Source organism: Colobus angolensis, unplaced genomic scaffold, assembly GCF_000951035.1.
Source record: "Colobus angolensis palliatus isolate OR3802 unplaced genomic scaffold, Cang.pa_1.0 Scaffold546, whole genome shotgun sequence".
Taxonomy (NCBI): Eukaryota; Metazoa; Chordata; class Mammalia; order Primates; family Cercopithecidae; genus Colobus; species Colobus angolensis.
In genome coordinates this window covers 966,426-985,915 of record NW_012118999.1, presented here as the reverse complement: position 1 = coordinate 985,915, position 19,490 = coordinate 966,426, and the positions used below count along the sequence as shown (strand labels likewise).

Sequence of the window (19,490 nt, the reverse complement as noted above, 5' to 3'; positions counted from 1 at the left end):
ACATATAATTTTGTTTTGGACAATTACTTATCTTTTAGTGTTATATACTAGCACATGCATGCATATGTATTTGTTTTAGTGAAGTCCATCTGAATATAATATATATATTTATATAATATAAAAACCATGTGTTCATACTGGTGCCTCAGATTCCAGTCCACTACCAAAAGCTTCACTGTAGCTTCCCCCCTTTCCTTATTTGTACCTTTTTTTTTTCTCTGAAGGTGAGAAACCTGTCTCTTGTAATCCACAATGTAGTATTTTGTTTTGTCCTAGTATACATATAAAATAGTGAAAAAACACGTGTCGTAGCTAGAGTACATTTATGTACCATTCTTTTTGTCTTTAGCCATAGATTACAGTTAAGATTTTGTTTTCCAAACTAAGATTAGTTCCACTTTTCCCCTTCCCTCTGCCATAGTGCAATTGTGTTCTTCATTTGTAATACAGTTAGGTTCATTTGTTACTGTTTGTATTCCATTTTGGATTCTCCCTAATTCCTGCCTGATTTTATTTATTTATTTATTTATTGGTGCGGGAGTGTGCCATTGCCATGGTTCTAAGCATCAGAGCTATACAGAAAGGTTTACACAGAAAAGTGTTGCTCCCCTTTTCATCCTTCTTTCCTTATTCTTATTCCCCTATTCTTTCCACTCATAGCTATGCACACCCTGTAGGTAACAAGTCTCATTTGGACTCATTTTTTTTTTTAACTTTCTTTCAAGGCTGATCTTCAGACAAGTTCTCAGCGTTTAAATCTTTCAGCCTCCAATGCTGCAGTGGCTGAACTTAAACCGGATTGTTGTATTGATGATGTCATACATCATGAAGTCAAGGAAATTGGAACACACATGTAAGGATTAGTTTTATTAGGTCTCAAAGGTTTTTACTTATATATGCCTTTATTTGAAAATTTTGCTTTTTTTTCATTCACCATGAAGCATAGGAACCTACTTCAAAAGGAATTTTATGTTCTATGTTTACATGTTTACCAGAAATAAAGTTTAAACCAAATGTTTGTTTTGTAGGGAAAAAATCCAATTTATCATCATTTATCTCTAGTTTTATTTTTTTACATCTACAATCTCTAAAAAATGAAAAGCTGTGCAAAATGTTTAAAACCCAGGTAGCACTCTAAAAGTATATTTATTATGTTTTGAAATGCTGGTAACTGATGTTATAGTGTTTATTTTTAAATTCAGTTTTTCAGTTTTGTATTTAACCAGGTATATACACTCTACCCTGACAACTCAGAAATATAGGACCAAAATAAGGCACACTGTGAAAAAAAATCAAATTCTGTATTCCTGTCGTGTGTATGTATTTGAATGTAAATGCTGTTTTTCTTTCAGTCTGAGAGGCAATATGAAAATTTTAGCCATCTGAAGTAATTTTAGACTTCTTCATCTCCTTTAGAAACCCTACCTCCAATCAGTTCACAAAATCCTATTAATTCTCCTGAATATCTCTCACTTACCTCTTCTTCATCTCTGCTTTACCACTTTTGCTCTTCTCTTTGTACCCATGAAAGTATATAATATTAGCTATTATTTAATCAGTTAATTTTGGTGACAAGCTGTTTTAGGGACTTTTTCATGTATATTCTTTGGGCTTTGGAGTCAGACTTCCCAGAATTCAAATTTCAACTCCATCATTTGTTATGTGATCTTGTATAAGTCACTTAATTCTTCTATGATCTCCCATTGTCCTTAGGAAATTCTGACTTTGCAAATGTTTTGCAAAGCTCTCTGCAACCTAATTCTTACCAGCCACAGTAGTTCTTACCATCACCACCCATCCCTCCCTCTCCACCCTGCAGTCATATTGGACTTCTTTTATCTCCAGACTCCAGATTGAAATGCATTCTTCCCTTACAAACGAATACTATGGCATTTTATTTAGTTTATTTCTACTTCTCTTTCATATCTCAGCTTCAGCACTACTTCCTCAAGAAGTTTTCCTAACCTCCTAGACTGGATTAAATACCACTTTTTGTATCTTCTATAGCATCCACCATTTATCATTTTAAAAAATGTTTCGTACTTATAATTACTTATTGAGTGCCTGCCTTTCCCATTAAAGTATGAGATCCATGAAGTCTGCTATAGTCCAAGGATCTAGCAGAGAACAGAAGTCAGTATTTATTGAAATGATAATAAATGTGTAAAATCTCCATTTTACAGAAAATGAGACTTGTACAATTAAGCAGCTAGTTTAGAAGACATAAAACTCAAATCCAAACCTAGTTTTAGATCCTCTACCTTGCTATGCTATTCTTACTGTGAATACTTTGAAGGCAGGTATTGTGCTTCGATCAGTCCTCTTCCTAGCCCCTGCCTTACTTAGTCAGTACTAGGCAGCACACGTATAAAGAAGAAATTAAATTACCTGCTAATGTTACCACCCCATATAACCAACCACTATTAAAATATTAATATATTTCTTTCTAGTCTTTTTGCATATATATGTAAAATAACTGTGTATAAATAATTTAATATTTTATAAAATGTTGGCCATATTGTTCATAGTTTTATTTTTTAAAATACACTATTAATATTTTCACACATATCAGACAGTATTTTTTGAAAACACAGTTTTTGGGCCAGATGTGGTGGCTCACGCGTATAATCCCCAATAATTTGGGAAGCTAAGGTGGGCAGATCGCTTGAGCTCAGAAGCTCTAGACCAGCGGGGAAACATGATGAAATCCCATCTTTACAAAAAATACAAAAATTAGCCGGATGTGGTGGAGCATGCCTGTAGTCTCAGCTAGTTGGGAGACTGAGGTGGGAGGATCGCTTGAGCCCAGGAGATCAAGGCTGCAGTGATCCATGATCACACCACTGCTCTCCAGCCTGGGTGACGGTGGGACCCTGCCTCAAAAAAAAAAAAAAAAATTTTTTTTTTTACATGACTCCATCTAACACAATTGTACAGTGTTTTCTGTTTACTGTAATGTTGGATGTTTATTTTCAGTTTTTCACTGTTAACAGTAACACAGAGGCCAGGCGCAGTGGCTCAAGCCTGTAATCCCAGCACTTTGGGAGGCCAAGACGGGCAGATCACGAGGTCAGGAGATCGAGACCATCCTGGCTAACACGGTGAAACCCCGTTTCTACTAAAAAATACAAAAAGCTAGCTAGGCGAGGTGGCGGGTGCCTGTAGTCCCAGCTACTCGGAAGGCTGAGGCAGGAGACTGGCATAAACCTAGGAGGCGGAACTTGCAGTGAGCTGAGATCTGGCCACTGCACTCCAGCCTGGGCGACAGAGCAAGACTCCGTCTCAAAAAAAAAAAAAAAAAAGTAACATAGAAATGAACACCTTAATGTGTCCTCATGTGGAATATTTGAAGTGGTTTTACTGTGAGAACATATAAGCATTTTTAAGGTTCTTTCACTAAAAGATTGTTTTCTAAATTTCTTCCAATCACTAGCAGTGTAGAAAGACAGTTTCTCTAAACTCTCACCAATTCTGAGATCACTTATAAAGAATTTTTGCCAAATCTTGAGAAACAGAAAAATATTACCTCATTATTTTAATGTGTTTCTCTGAATGCTTGTGAGGCTGAACATTTTCACATTTTTGTTAGCCAGTTATGGTACTGTGATTTAACTGTGCTTTCCTTTTCTCAAGTTTTGAGTGATATATTGGTGTTTTGCTTATTAACTTATGGGAACCCTTTGTCATATTAAGTATTAAAATGTAACCACTTTCTTGTATTGTTACAAGTATTTTATGCTAGTTTGTTTCTGCTTAGTAATTGTTTTAGTGTTTTTGATTCAACTTAAAATTTTTTACATAACAGTATTTCCCATTGCATTTATGTTAAGAAATCTATCTGGAATTCTTTTTTTTTTTTTTGAGATGGAGTCTGTCTCTGTCGCCTAGGCTGGAGTGCAGTGGCGTGATCTCAGCTCACTGCAAGCTCTGCCTCCCGGGTTCACGCCATTTTCCTGCCTCAGCCTCCTGAGTAGCTGGGACTACAGGCGCCTGCCACCATGCCCGGCTAATGTTTTGTATTTTCTTAGTAGAGACGGGGTTTCACTGTGTTAGCCAGGATGGTCTTGATCTCCTGACCTCGTGATCTACCTGCCTCAGCCTCCCAAAGTGCTGGGATTACAGTCATGAGCCACCGCACCCCGCCCTTTTTTTTTTTTTTTTGAGTTGGAGTTTTGCTCTTGTTGCCCAGGCTGGAGTGCAGTGGTGCAGTCTCAGCTCACCACAACCTCCACCTCCCGGGTTCAAGCGATTCTCCTGCGTCAGTCTCCTGAGTAGCTGGGATTACAGGCGCCCGCCACCATGCCCAGCTAATTTTTGTAATTCTAGTAGTGTTGGGGTTTCACCATGTTTGCCAGGCTGGTCTCGAACTCCTGACCGCAAGTGACTCACCCGCCTTGGCCTCCCAAACTGCTAGGATTACAGGCATGAACCACTATGCCCAGCTGGAATTTTTTTAATCCATATTTTTTTTCTAGTTTATATGAACTTGTTTTATATACTCAAATATTTGATTGTTCTGAGAATTATTTTGGAATATATTTCACCTTTCAGGTGAAGTCAAGAAGTTTCTGATTTTGTGCTCCAAAAATGTTATATCTCATTTTACTAATCAGAGCTTTCTTGTTCGTGTAATTATGTCTGTATCTATTCTGACATTTTCCCCTGCTCTAATCTCACACATCCACACCATAGATGTGTTTCTCTAATTTCTTAGTAGAATTCAGGTGTGCTTGATTTACTATTAAAATTAAAAATGATTCAGAATCATTAAGACATCTTTCTGTTTCAGCTTGGTGTGTGCTGTGAGTTACACAACTCAGGCTGGAGAAAAAATGTATTTTAGAAAATTCTTCAAATTTCAGGTATTGAATATGACAGTGGTAAATAGTTTTTATATGCCTTTTTCTTCCTGGTAGTGTACAGTTATTCCTGATTATCTGCAGGGAAAACAAGATCCAAATAAAGCAAATAGCTCAGTATTTTTTAATTTGTCATATGACTAGCAGTCTAAACTCAGACTAAATTAAGGTAAATAAAAGCAGAGGAATTATCATTGCCAATATGTTTTTGTAATGAAACTTGAAGATGTTTATTCAAAATAAAAGAAAAAAATAGCTGAGTCTGGCACAGTGGCTCACACCTATAATCCCAGTGCTTTGGGAAGCAAAGTGGGGAGGATCACTTGAGGCCAGTTCAAGATAGCCCAGACAGCATGACCAAGGACTACAGGTAACACAAGCCTGTAATTCTAGCTACTTGGGAGGCTAAGGTGGAATGGTCGCTTGACCCAGGCTTCAAGTCTTCAGTGAGCTGTGATCATGCCATGGCACTCCAGCTTGGTCAACAGAGCAAGACTCTGTCTCTAAAAAGTAAATAACTTGTTTTTATGGCCTGACAAAACACACAATGTAGACAAGGGATAAAATGAGTGTAAAGTCCAGATAAAATGAGGGTAAATAATATCAAATTTCTAAAGAAATTTAAAGGAGAGACAATTGACTTGGAGTGAGTAGACTGAGCTTCCTTCAAGGACTCCAGGAATCACGGGAACTTTGAGTTTTGTATTAATACACAGTTTTCAGCGTCCATCAAAAATAGTTAAAAACCACTGGTTTAACACATGTGGGAGGGTGAGGAAATGTGAATCCCACATATATCTATTATAAATATAGATCTTAATACGATGCTGTATATGATTTTTTTCATTCCTCTGTAAGTGGAAGAAAAAATATTATTCACAGGGAAAGAAAATCTGCCATTCTTTTGCTGAATCATTCATTTGCATGCTTTTTGAAAGAAAATAGAAAGTGATTCAATTTTTTTTTTTTTTGAGACAGAATTTTGCTTTTGTTGCCCAGGCTGGAGTGCAAATGACGCGATCTCAGCTCATTGCAACCTCCGCCTCCCCGGTGCAAGCGGTTCTCCTGCCACAGCCTCCTGAGTAGCTGGGATTACAGGCACCCGCCACCATGCCCAGTTAATTTTTGGATTTTTAGTAGAGACGGGGTTTTGCCATGTTGGCCAGGCTTGTTTCGAACTCCTGACCTCAGGTGATCCGCCTGCCTTGGCCTCCGAAAGTGCTGGGATTACAGGAGTAGCCACTGTGCCCAGCTCAGTTGCTTTTTTTGCAAACAGTTTTTATGAATATACCTATAGAAAAATACATAAAATATATGTGTTTTGTTTAACAAAATATTATGGAGCAAAAACCTGTGTAATGTAACTATCACCCAGTAAAGAAATAATGGTAGCCTTTCAAAAAATGCATTTAGGATTCTTTTTGTTTGTTTGTTTGTTTGTTTTGGAAGAATATTGCATACCTATTAGATAAGTCTTTTAACAATTAAAATTGGAAAATGACTGACGAATTTACGCTATGTGATTTTTAAAAAATAAAAATAAATGATCACATGATAAAAATTTCCTGATTGATATGCTTTATTTAACCAGGTTCTCAAACCATTGGATGTGAAAACCAAATTTTACAATGCAGAGGTGAGTGTTGATTGCTTAATGGGATTTCATATTAAACATTAAGATCTTATTTGACTAAAAATCTCTTATATACATTTCTAATACTGAAGCAAATTGCCAACTTGACTGTAAATTATTTGAAAAAATCATAAATTTCGGTTAAAATTGAATAATTTTATTGTAGGTCTCATAATCTTTTTCAACTTACATGGAATCAATGTGTCTTGATTTTTATTCTCACTGTTAATTTTATAAGGCTTTCATCTCTTTTTGTTAAATGATTGCCCTCTCATTCCATTTAATGGTGGTTGTTACACTAGCAATCTGTTGAATATTTACATGTGGTTCTGGATATTACAAAAATTGAATTAGTAGATCTAACCCTGCAAAATAAGATTTAATATTCACATGGAAAAATATTGACAAGTGAAGCTTAGCACATTAAATTATTTCCAGGGTAGTCAGTTTGCCAGCCAGAATTAGTTGCTGAGTTTGGTGTAATGGCTTTAAAAGCTCCTTGGGAAAAACAAGTTTGGCAAAAATAGAAGTAACTTTTATAATAGAAGATACTTTATCTTTTCCCCTAAAAAAAAGATATAAAATAGAACTTGCCATAGGAGAAAGGATTTATTGCTTGGATTTCTTTTTTAAGATTTTGTTTTATCTTGGCTTGATAGCCCTCTTATCCCCTAAAATCATGTGTTTCATACCAGTGATAAACTCAAATATATCCAAATACACTATTTTGAAATGAAGATTATATCTCTGCTACTCTAAAACCAGATAATGATCAGACATTTTCAGTCACATGGCAAATTTGACATTTATTTTTACCATCCACAATCTGAATTTTTACTCAGTAAAATTTATACTCTAACTAGGATTTCTAAGATGTCAAAGTAAGGAACCTAACCTGCAGCAAAGACCTATTAGGAGAAAAGAAAAAATGCATATAATAACCAAACTACCTAGAATGGAATATAGTGAGAATGATATGAAAAAATGTGTTACAAGAGCTCTCGGGAATGTGATCTTGGAATAGTTTAAAGAAGCTTTATGGAAGAGAAGAAAGGCTGGATTGGAGTCTGAAAGGAATGCATGTTGGAAACAGGTGTCAAAGCAGTAAAGGCATTCAAGCAGGGTTACAAATAGACATGGAATATCAAGTACATAGGAAAGAGTATACATATTCGACGAGAGGGAGAAGCATCATCAAAAAGATTACTAGATGTTTACAAAGTTGATGTTTCTTTTGTGGGGGATAGGTGAGTTGGAGTAATACGTATTTATTCCCTCTTTTTTGTTATTAATGGCATACTGTTGATTAATTACGGTATAGCTAGTCAGCACGGTGAGATTTAAATAGTCTAATTTACCATTTTGCTGGAAAATATTTCATTTGTAGTATGAGGGGAAAATGTTAACTATTCTATTAGAAAAGTAATTTTAAATAGGGCAATAGGTGGGTTTTTTTTCTGTAACTGTCTCCTGGGAGTCACATATTCAGCTATTTTAGATTTTCTTCATTAAAAATTTGGTGGTACACTAAGATACCTGTCAAATAGTTTTATAACACTAATATTTAGAGTGATTTGTGAATAATTTTTAAAATTGCTAGTTTTTCTATAAACATTATAGAAGTGACACGCTGTCCATAAAGAAATAAAAATTCACAATTCCGCCACACCAATTGATTTTTCATTAATACATACTCTTTTGCAGTCTTTATTCACTTATATATAATAGTCTATTTTTATAATCACAACAATTTTGTTTACTTCCTTTGTCGGTTAACATTATATGTTGACATAATCTTTAAATCTTGCTAACAAACTTCAATCAAAATAATTTCAGTAATATTCTGAACTTTTGAAAATAGATCTCACTTTAAAAATCAGGAGTGAACAAATAACATTTTGGGTCTGTCTAAGATACTTAATATTACCTATTAGACAAACAAATACCGTTCAGCCACTAGCATGAGGCAGATTATGTTGACCCCAACCAGGAATTTCAGGTAGATTGTAGGGGTTAATAAACCACAGCAATATCAGTAGGTGATGCATATTGCTCTGTGCTGTAGTCCTTTTACAGTTAATATTATTGGCCCCACATCTGTCTCAAACATATATTTTTGATTCTGTTTCTAATAATACTGTAATATGTGAATCACCTAAAGGAAAACAAGTTCATGAAAAACCTTGTTATAGTTTTCTAAGATAGAAAAGCCTTGCAGGAAGATTGGTGAGACTAGAAGCCAGGATTCAAACATTTGGTCACCTGCCAGGTACTGAAGAGAACTATAAACAACATCTTCCCAGTCCTCAAGGGACCTGCATCCAGTAGAGGAGACTGACATGACGTAACTATAATGTAAGCCCCTCCCACACATATAAGCCAAATCATGAAGTAACGTATTCTGGGTACCTAGAGAGGTGAAAAATGATTTCCAGCTATGCATTTGATGGAGGCGACATTTGAGATTGCTCTTAATAAACAGTTGAAGAAATAATGTAAGGAAAAAAAGGCTAACTATGAAATCTGCTAAGAAGAAGAAAATAAATTCTTAATTTTTTGAAGTGGTTCAGCCCACATTCCCTGAAGTGATCAATGGAACTCTAATTGCCCAAGATATTTCTTAAGAAAAGGATTCCATTATTACATAAATTGAAGAGAAAGTATACGGTGTATATCTATTCTGAATGTGGAGGATAGTATATATCCATCCTAAATTATCTATGAAGAATTAAAATGTTGGTAAAGAATTATAGAACTAGAAAGTCATGGGATATACCTCTTTACTCCAAAATGTGCCCTTAACAGTTTGCTACTGTTTGAGTATTAGCCATAGTGTTCTTCTCTATTCCATTGTCATTTAACCTTAGCAGTTTCACCTTTTTAGAAAAATGGTTTGTCATATTTCTTTATGTTGCTTCCTGTTTACTTTCTTATTCACTAATGCTGTCTTATTTAGTAAATTTAAAAAATGCAGAAATGCATTTTATTTTAAAGTAATTCTTTTTTCTTTAACATTTAACTCTGATTTTTCTAATTATTCTTTTTTATTTTTCCATTAGAGTGACCTCAGTTCTGTGGTAATTTGATTTTTTATTATAAATTTTTATACTTTTCTTACTCACCACTTTTTGACTCTGCCTAATTAATCTCTCTTTACAAAACATAGTGGAAAAACAGTTAGTTGTGAATACCACCTGTGTGACTTCAGAAAGATTATATATAATTTTACGTATTTTTTTATTATATCAATTTCTTATTCTGTGGGGAAAAATTAGCTCAAAAGTTAAATTGTCATATTGAAACAATTTTCATTTTCAGTGTTTCTTCTTTAGATTTTTTTTTTAAAGAAGTATGTTACCTTGTGGAAAATGGCCTTGTGATTTTCATCATCTTACTGTAAAATACCCAATTATCCTAGCCTTCAGTTCTTTGAGTACACTGTATAATCGAAATTCATTTTCAGATGCACAGTGGTTTTAGTTTTAAGTGTGGGTCAGGTAATGATGGCCGCGTGACAAAATGAAACAGAAGAAAAGCAAATTTTCCCAACTTGGCTAAAATTTTATTTTCAAACTTATATTTACAATAAGCAGCATTTGCTTATATCACATTACATATGTAATAACATCAACTGCCTTAGCACTGAATTCTTAATTTTTAAAATATCAAATTGCTTAACACTATTCAAACTAACTTGATTTTCCATTATGCTGCTTGTTTTTCTTTCATTTTATCTAAGCTCTTCCTAAATTTATGCAGAAAACTGCAGTTTTTAAATTGAAATATGGGTCTGTGGTTATTTTTTTAAAAGCAATGGATTGATGGGATATATGTACTTTTTTAGAACAAGTAACCAAAAAATGCCACTAAATGATACATTTTTTAAACTGATAAATCATTTTATTTCTATTTTCATTTCAACACATGTCCCAAAGACTAAAGCATCTGTTTTATTTTAGATAATAGTGCATTGTATTATAACTTAGTCATTATATTTTTGCAAATGATTTTCATTTTCTTGGTGTTAGTGTTTAAAAAGCTCAGCCAGGCGCGGCGGTTCATGCCTGTAATCTCAGCACTTTGGGAGGCCGAGGCGGGCGGATCACAAGGTCAGGAGTTCACGACCAGTCTGGCCAACATGGTGAAACCCCATCTCTATAAAAAAAAATACAAAAATTAGCCAGGCGTGGTGGCACTTGCCTGTAATCCTAGTCACTTGAGAGGCTGAGGCAAAAGAATCACTTCAACTCAGGAGGCAGAGGCTGCAGTGAGCTGAGATCATACCACTGCACTCCAGCCTAGGTGACAGAGTGAGACTTTGTCTCAAAGTAAATAAATAAAAATACAAAATTAGCAGGGCATGGTGGCACTGCCTGTAGTCCCAGCTACTGGGTAGGCTGAAGCGGGAGAATCACTTGAACCTGGGAGGCAGAGGTTGCAGTGAGCTGAGATCTTGCCACTGCACTCCACTCTGGGCAACAGAGCAAGACTCTGTCTCGAAAATAAAATAAAAGCTCATAGGCCAGGCATGGTGGCTCACGCCTGTAATCCCAGCACTTTGGGAGGCCGAGGTGGGTGGATCACTTGAGGTCAGGAGTTCTAGACCAGCCTGGCCAGCATGGTGAAACCCTGTCTCTACTAAAAATACAAAAATTAGCTCAGTATGATAATTGCGCGCCTATAATCCCAGCTACTTGGGAGGCTGAGGCAGGAGAATCCCTTGAACCCGGGAGGCAGCGGTTGCAGTGTACCAAGATCACGCCACCACGCTCCAGCCTGGGTGACAGAATGAGACTGTATGTCAAAAAAAAAAAAGCTCTTAAAGTGGCAAATTTTTCTGGTCATAGTTGATTTTATGTTACTTATGTGTAGTACACATATTACTATGAAAATTTTTTTAAAAATTCTTGAATATCCTTAGTGTATCATTTGTTATGTGGGTTTGTTTCAAAGATACATCAAGTTAGTCTGTTATCCTTCAATTACATGAAGGAAAATAACTATGCATAAAATAATGTTTAGCATAATTAGGGGAATTAATTTATCTGAAGTTAAGTATTTAAATTACCTACTGGCAAATGTTGCTGAATAGCATCAGCTTTAAAATCTGTCACTGAGGCTACAAAATACCTCTTGCCTGATTTAAAAGCTCTACGATGGTGAAGTATAATTCACATATCCTTTTTTTAGCCCTCAATATACACTTAAAATGAACTAAGCAGTCACTAATGACCACTCGCAAACTGCTTGAATTTAAAAAATTAAATCCTTCAAGATTACAAAATAGATTATCCATAGTACTAGTGGTCATTACACTATCTAAATTGACATCAGTATGACAAAGTTATATTGCTGTATTATAATGAAGACTTAATCATCTAAACGTAATACTGAAATTATAGGAGCATAGGTATATTCATCATACTAAAGCACATTGTAATATTTTAATGCCTAATGAAAATAATTAGGGTATTTGTAAATGAAATTCTAGTTAAGTATTTTTGGATGTTAAGACAAAACATAGTTATCCTCCATCCATTGTTTGACAAGGTATCAGTTGACTAACACTTGACTTTGCCCCTGTTAATTATGATAGGGTGAAGATTTCTTTTCTTGCATTAATTGTAGTAACTTTGATTTGCAGGCATGAACTAATCACATTTGTGGTTAATATTTTTTCTTCATATAGATAAGATATTTTTGTTGAGATAAATATTTTAAATGCCATCACACTTTGGTGGATATTTTTTTCATATCCTCAGACTGATGAAGTATTTCTGGAAGCCCAGATTCAGAATATGACAACCTCACCTATGTTTATGGAGAAAGTTTCATTGGAGCCATCTATTATGTACAATGTAACAGAATTAAATTCAGTCACCCAAGCTGGAGAATGGTAAATATTAATTATGAAGTCTTTATCCTTGTTTTGAAAGATACATGCTTTTCTAAACATCGATTCCTCTTGAGTGGGTTTTTTTTTAATAGACTTTTTTTTACAATAATTTGAGGTTCATAGAAAAATTCATCAGAAAGTAGAGTTTCCGGCCGGGCGCGGTGGCTCAAGCCTGTAATCCCAGCACTTTGGGAGGCTGAGACGGGCGGATCACAAGGTCGGGAGATCGAGACCATCCTGGCTAACACGGTGAAACCCCGTCTCTACTAAAAAAAAAAATACAAAAAACTAGCCGGGCGAGGTTGCGGGCGCCTGTAGTCCCAGCTACTCGGGAGGCTGAGGCAGGAGAATGGCGTAAACCCGGGAGGCGGAGCTTGCAGTGAGCTGAGATCCAGCCACTGCACTCCAGCCTGGGCGACAGAGCGAGACTCCGTCTCAAAAAAAAAAAAAAAAGAAAGTAGAGTTTCCACATACCCTCTTCCACCCCTCACAGTTTCAATTGTTATTTACATCTTGTTTTTTATTTTTATTTTTATTTATTTATTTATTTATTTTGAGACAGAGTCCAGCTCTGTGGCCCAGGCTGGAGTGCAGTGCTTGACCTAGGCTCACTGTAACCTCCACCACCCGGGTTCAAGCAATTCTGGTGCCTCAGCCTCCTAAGCAGCTGGGATTACAGGTGCATGCCACCACCCTTGGTTAATTTTTGTATTTTTTGTAGAGATAGGGTTTCACCATATTGGCCAGACTGGTCTTGAGCTCCTGACCTCAAGCGATCTGCCCGCCTTATCCTCCCAAAGTGCTGGCCTTACAGGTGTGAGCCACTGTGCCGGGCCTACATCTTGTTTTAATGTGGTACATTTACTACAATTGATGAACCGATACTGACAGTTATTACTAATGTCTACAATTTACATTAGAGTTCACACGTTTTGTTGTATGTTTTATTGTTTTTGGTTTTGGGTTTAAGAGACAGGTCTCATTAATGTTGCCCAGGCTGAAGTCAAATTTCTGGACTCAAACGATCCAAGTATCTGGGACTATAGGCAAGCACTGTAGGTTTTGACAAATATATAACATGTATCCACCATTACTGTATTATGCAATATAGTTTCACTTTCCAAAAAATCTCCTGTGCTCCATCTTCATCCCTCCATTATATAAAAATAAAGATCCTAGCCCTTTGCATTTCTGTTTTACTATTCAAAGCACTTGGTCTTTTAAGTCTCAAAAATCCAGTGAGGTAATAGATATCATTGCTATCCAGCAAATGATAAAACGAAGGAATGTGAAGGAATGGTGGAGAAGTTAAAAAGAGTAAGGGTAAATATGGGTTTAAAAAAGAAATACTCTCTCAACATCAAAAGAATATAGGAATAGATGATTTAATATTTTGTGAAAAGGAAATACGTATGCCTTTCCATAGCTAATTTAAAAGAGGAAGAATAAATGTAGGGTTGACAATAATACAGATAAGAAAGTAATAGGCTGGGTGTGGTGGCTCATGCCTGTAATCCTAACTCTTTGGGAGGCTGAGGCCAGAGAATTGCTTGAAGCCAGGAGTTCTAGACCAGCCTGGGCAACTTAGCATTTTTTTTTATTTAGCTGGGCATGGTGGTACACTCCTGCATTCCTAGCTCCTTAGGAGCATGAGGCAGGAAAATCGCTTGAGTCCACAAGTTCAAGGCTGCAGTGAGCCATGATTGCACCACTGTACTCCAGCCTGGTGAAAGAGAGAGACCCTGTATTTTAAACAAAAAAAAGAAGAAGAAGAAGAAGAAGGTACTAGCTTCGGAAAGCACCTGAATTTCTTAATTAGGAATGAAAAGTTTGCTTTTATATTATTAGGTTGGTTACACACCGAAAAGTTCATAGCCTCCTTTATCCTCACTGAGAAAACCAATTTTCCATTCTTTTCTAGATCTTTTAGTTCATTTTGAAAATTAGTTTAGAATGGTATGTCTCTTATTATTCTAAACTATTATCTTTGATAATTTTAGAGAAAAGAGACAGGATACTTAAGGTTCTGGTTTCTGTTGCACTTTTCAGTTAATTGATACATGTTCAACTTTATAAGTAATATGTTACATTCTATTATAAAGAACCTCCTTGAGCCCAGAAGTTAGAAGTTACAGTGAGCTATGATTGTAACCACTGTACTCCAGCCTGGGTGACAGAGCAAGACCCTGTCTCTTAAAATTATTTAAAAAAAAAAAAGAAAAAAAAAAAAAAGGACCCCCCTTTCAGGATCCAATTACTATAAAGAACCTCAAGATTTTTGATATCAACTGAAAAAAATGAAGGAAAAATAAATCATTTCAGTATACATTCTTTTTATTTGTGTTGAAATCACTAACATGTTCTGTTGTTGATCTTTGGAGGGTATATCATCCAGTTCCTATCCTAAGGAACAATCACAGCCATGGTTTTTCTTTTAAAAGATGCTAGAGAATTTTCTCCATCTCTGTCTCCACCCCTCTCAGTGTGTCTACGTTTGGGTCAAGAGCATATTTGCAACCAATGGATACACGCCAGTACTTATACTGCTTAAAGCCAAAGAAGGAATTCGCAGAAAAAGCAGGCATCATTAAGGGAGTAACAGTAATTGGAAAATTGGATATAGTATGGAAAACAAATCTAGGTGAAAGGGGAAGGTTACAGACCAGCCAACTTCAAAGAATGGTGAGTCTGGAAAAAACTTCACTGGGGTTTTGGTGTGTGAGAGACAGGCAGTTAAAACAACTTAATTTTTTCTACATCCAGCAGTAAAAAAATTGGAGCACTATAAAAGGCATTAATACTACTATAGAAAAAAAGATTAATAGTTTCACTGATAGATAGGTAGAAAACTGGTGTTGTGCCGTGAATGAAAAATGGTCAAATGTTAATTTATCCTTCATACATGTGTTCTTTATCAAACAAAAATTAAAATAACTGTTTATCAAGTGTCCCTCCTTTGGTAACACATGCCCACTCTTCTTCTGACTTCCAAACACATTAAAGTTTTCTATTTTGCAATGTCCTGAAACTCTTGGACTTACTTCATTTACCTACTCAGTTCATACCATTTTTAAGATGTTAAAAATCTGAGGCATCTCCTCAGAAGGTGAGTTCTACTAAAGTTATCTTATAAGCATTGGTTGCATATTTTACCTAATTTCTTCTCTGAGAGTAAGGATAGCTATCAGGCTTCTTTTTCTTATGCTTATAAGAATATATAACAGGATTCTCCTCCCTTTATGCTGAATATTACCTGTTTTGATATATTCCAAATTTTACTTTTCTTTTCACTGTTTGAGGCAGTAATTTAAAAAAATGATGATGATGATGATGATTATGATATCCCTGGGCCCACTTAAATATAGCCATTAGTTATTTTTCTGACATGGCCCGTTCCAAGCCTTGAGGTTGTTATAGTCCATCCTCCTCTGTGCATCTTGTAAAAAGTCATGATTTTCTTCCTGGCTCCTTTCAACATCATCCCGCTCTTTCTTTAGACAATAACTGCCTATTTAGAGTTACAGACATAGAAGCTACAGCATCTGGAAAGTGTCCCTTCAAGTCCCTGAAATTTCTTTACTGACTGCTTACCTATGAGATTCATCTTTACTCTACTGAACATGGAATAATTGTTTATATAACAAAAACAGTCCAGGTCTGCTGTGCTATTCCACAGGCAGTAGCTGCCAAAGAACTTAAAATGAGGGATGAGTAAAGTGAATCAGAAGTATTTTCTTAGAACATCAGCTTGGAAACCCAACAGCTGTTGAGTAAATTTGCTGCTGTGATGCCTTCATTAAAATGGAAAGGTTTTGCAATAGATAATACATTAACTGTGTTGCTTATTTTCTTAGGCTCCAGGTTATGGAGACGTTAGGTTGTCTTTGGAGGCAATACCAGATACCGTAAACCTTGAAGAACCTTTTCATATTACCTGTAAAATAACAAACTGCAGGTAATGCCACTGTTTGTGGATGAATGTCCTTTCTACCTCAACTACCTAGAAGAGAATTTTAAAATCTTTTTGTTACTGTCTCCTTTTAAGTTTTCCTCAACATATAGCCTTCTCTGATGTTGATATTGAGTACTGTAAAATTCTTCATCTGGCAGCAGTATAATTACGTATTTTAAGGGCCTATTGTATTACGCATCTGCTGTATTTTGTTTCGTTCATGTGTCACACGCGATGAGGTAGGTATTCATCGTTTATACTTCCTTCACCAAAACATGAACTAACAGGTTCTTATGTATTAATATATTATGAATTGAAGTAGTAAGATTTTTTTCAGGCATACTTGTCCTTGAGCTATATCTTGAGTATTAAGAAACCAAACATTGCTTATGGATTTAATGTAAGGGGAAATCATTAATTCGAAAACAGGGTTTTGACAGTGAAGAGACAGCATAATCTGAACTGTCAGGAAGCAAAGAGCACAGAGCTTTGAAACCAGAAAAAAATAGAATTACGTTCCAGTCCTATATGCCCTCTGCTCCTACTTGTATTACCACTTGGTTTGTATTATTATTTGGGGTATTTTGATATTATTGCAGTGATGAATCTCAGCCCTCTTAGTGTGAATGTATAATCCTTTTAATTCCATATTTATTCTGACTTTTTGTATTAGAAAGATAGGAAATATTTATCCTTCAAAATTACAGAAATACCCACTTCCTCTATGAAGCTACCCAGACTTTCCAAAGCACAGGTATTCATGCCTTCTCTATCATAGAAAATATTTACTTAGTTTTTTTAGTGACACTCATATATTGCTATAAGTATTAGTCTCTTTCTCACTGGATTGTGAATTATTCAAGAGAAAGGACATGGCCCTTAGTGTCTGCCACATCGTGAGTTCAGTAAACAACAATACAGGGCAAAGACCCTGTGCTTATAGGGTATTACAGGGTGTTGGGGAATTTTTTTTTTTTTTAAGTTTTTTCAGCAAATCAGTTTATTGACCAGCTCACAAGTGTTATTTTTTTCAAAAGTTAACTTCTTTTGGTGTTCACTTTAACTTTTGGTGATTGAAATAAGTTTTCTAAAAAGCACATGTCTCTTATATCTTTCATTTCCTCTCTATATAAATGTCATTCCCTGCTCCTACACACCAGAGAGATGCACAGACACATACACACAACATATATAAGTCTTACTGAATTTTTGTGAAATTAACAATATTCACGTAGTACATCTACCCTGGTCTCTGGCACATAGTAGCCATCTCAAATGTTTGTTAGGGAGATACAGACATATACAAGTTAATATTATAAAGTCAATATGTCTAAAAAAATAAAATTTAAATAAGCAATTTAAAATTTAGAGCCAAGTATAAGAATAAATACCTAAAAGAGCCATAAGTACCCATGAATGGTGGTAGGAGACTATTTTTCATTATGAGTCTTTTGGTTATTTAAAAAAGAACAATATGCATACTTTCATGAAAAGTTTTTTTAACTTATTTAAGCTGAACTGGTGATATCTGTTATAAGCAGAAGTAGTCTTTTCTTGGTAAACCATTTGGCAAACCTGAATAGTATTTACATCTTATGAATCCTGCCAGTTGTTTCCCAAGTTATGGTAAAGTAACATAGATTAAATATCAAAAGGACAAGACCAGAATCAGTTGTTTTCTTCTTTTCCTATAGAGTACCTAACAGAAATAGTGAGAATATATGGCAACAAGATTAGTCACAAATGTGTGGAAGTCTCCCAGAAAAATGGCAGCACCAGATCAGCACCAGGAGGCCAGTGTTGAGTAATAGAACCAGAAGGCCAACATCACAGACAGGCAGACTAGTCTGAGGCCATTTTAAGTGCTAGAAGGTGTGATTTCCTTTCATCTTCCTGATTCTATCTTAGGTGACATATAAATGTTATAATAGCTTTTCTCTTTCTGGTTTTTATTCTCCTGGATACAGAGAAAACAAGTTTACTGTCAATAGTAGAAATATCGCAGTACCTCTTTGTGAAATGAACAAGATTTATTCTTATTATTCTGATTCCTCCAGCAGTGAAAGGACTATGGATCTGGTTTTGGAAATGTGCAATACCAATTCCATCCACTGGTGTGGAATTTCAGGAAGACAGCTGGGAAAGCTGCATCCAAGTTCTTCGCTCTCTCTTGCCCTTACTCTGCTTTCTTCAGTACAGGGACTGCAAGTATGCTGCCTTTTCAAAAATTCCAATATTTGGGGGCTGTTAACTTACAAGTCATTTGTGATATTCATATTTCCTCTGAATGGATGAAAACTTAGACTCATCTCTCTCTCTCTCTCTCTCTCTCTCTCAATAGAGCATCTCTGGCTTAAGACTAACAGACACATTCTTAAAGAGAACATATGAATATGATGACATCGCACAAGTCTGTGTGGTATCTTCTGCCATTAAAGTGGAAAGCTGAAGGAAATTTCCAATGTTATGCTTTTCATTTAGTTTCACAGAACTGCTTTTTGTCACCTTTGTAAAATGGTGACGTCAACAACGAAGTAAATATGTTATTTAAATTTCTTTCCTGTAAAATAGTTAAAATATTAAATATTTGTTTTGAAGAGATCTGATTTTATCTTGTAAGTTATGTTCGAAATGAACATGTGTAGATTTTCTACACCTATTTAATTTCATTTCATTTTAGATGATCATTGGGCTTTGTTCTCCAAAAGCTGTGTATCTGAGACCATTTGTCCCTAGCCAGTATCTACACGAGTCAGCAAACTTTTTATGTAAGGTACAAGATACTAAATATTTTAGGCTTTGCAGGCCATAAGGTTCTGTCACAAATACTGAACTCTGCCATTGTACTGCAAGAGCAGCCAGTAGGCAAAAAAAGTACAGTGGTGTACGCAAAAAGCAGCAGCTGGACTTGGGAAGCTGAGGCAGGAGAATCACTTGAATCCAGGAGGTGCAGGTGGCAGTAAGCTGAGATCATGCCACCGTACCACTGTACTCTAGCCTGAGCGACAGAGCAAGACAGTCTCAAAAAAAAAAAAAAAAAAAGAAAAAAAAAAACAAAGAGAGAGAGATGGCCCAAAAGCAACTAGAAGACTTGCTGAAAAGGTTTTAAATTCAATCCCTAAGGTTTATCTAAAAAACAAAAACAAAGAA

At 35.6% G+C, this 19,490-nt stretch overlaps 1 protein-coding gene across 1 annotated transcript; it reads left to right on the top strand.

Moving 5' to 3' along the window:
• Positions 1-725: 725 nt before the first annotated feature.
• Positions 726-18,939, top strand: LOC105525618 (trafficking protein particle complex subunit 13; the record flags this gene model as incomplete). Its single annotated transcript, XM_011961302.1, has 9 exons — positions 726-853; positions 4,790-4,862; positions 6,451-6,495; positions 9,552-9,569; positions 12,255-12,388; positions 14,872-15,070; positions 16,243-16,343; positions 18,398-18,548; positions 18,682-18,939. Coding segments are annotated over 9 exons (957 nt in total), but the record flags the coding sequence as incomplete, so codon positions are not given.
• Positions 18,940-19,490: the final 551 nt, after the last annotated feature.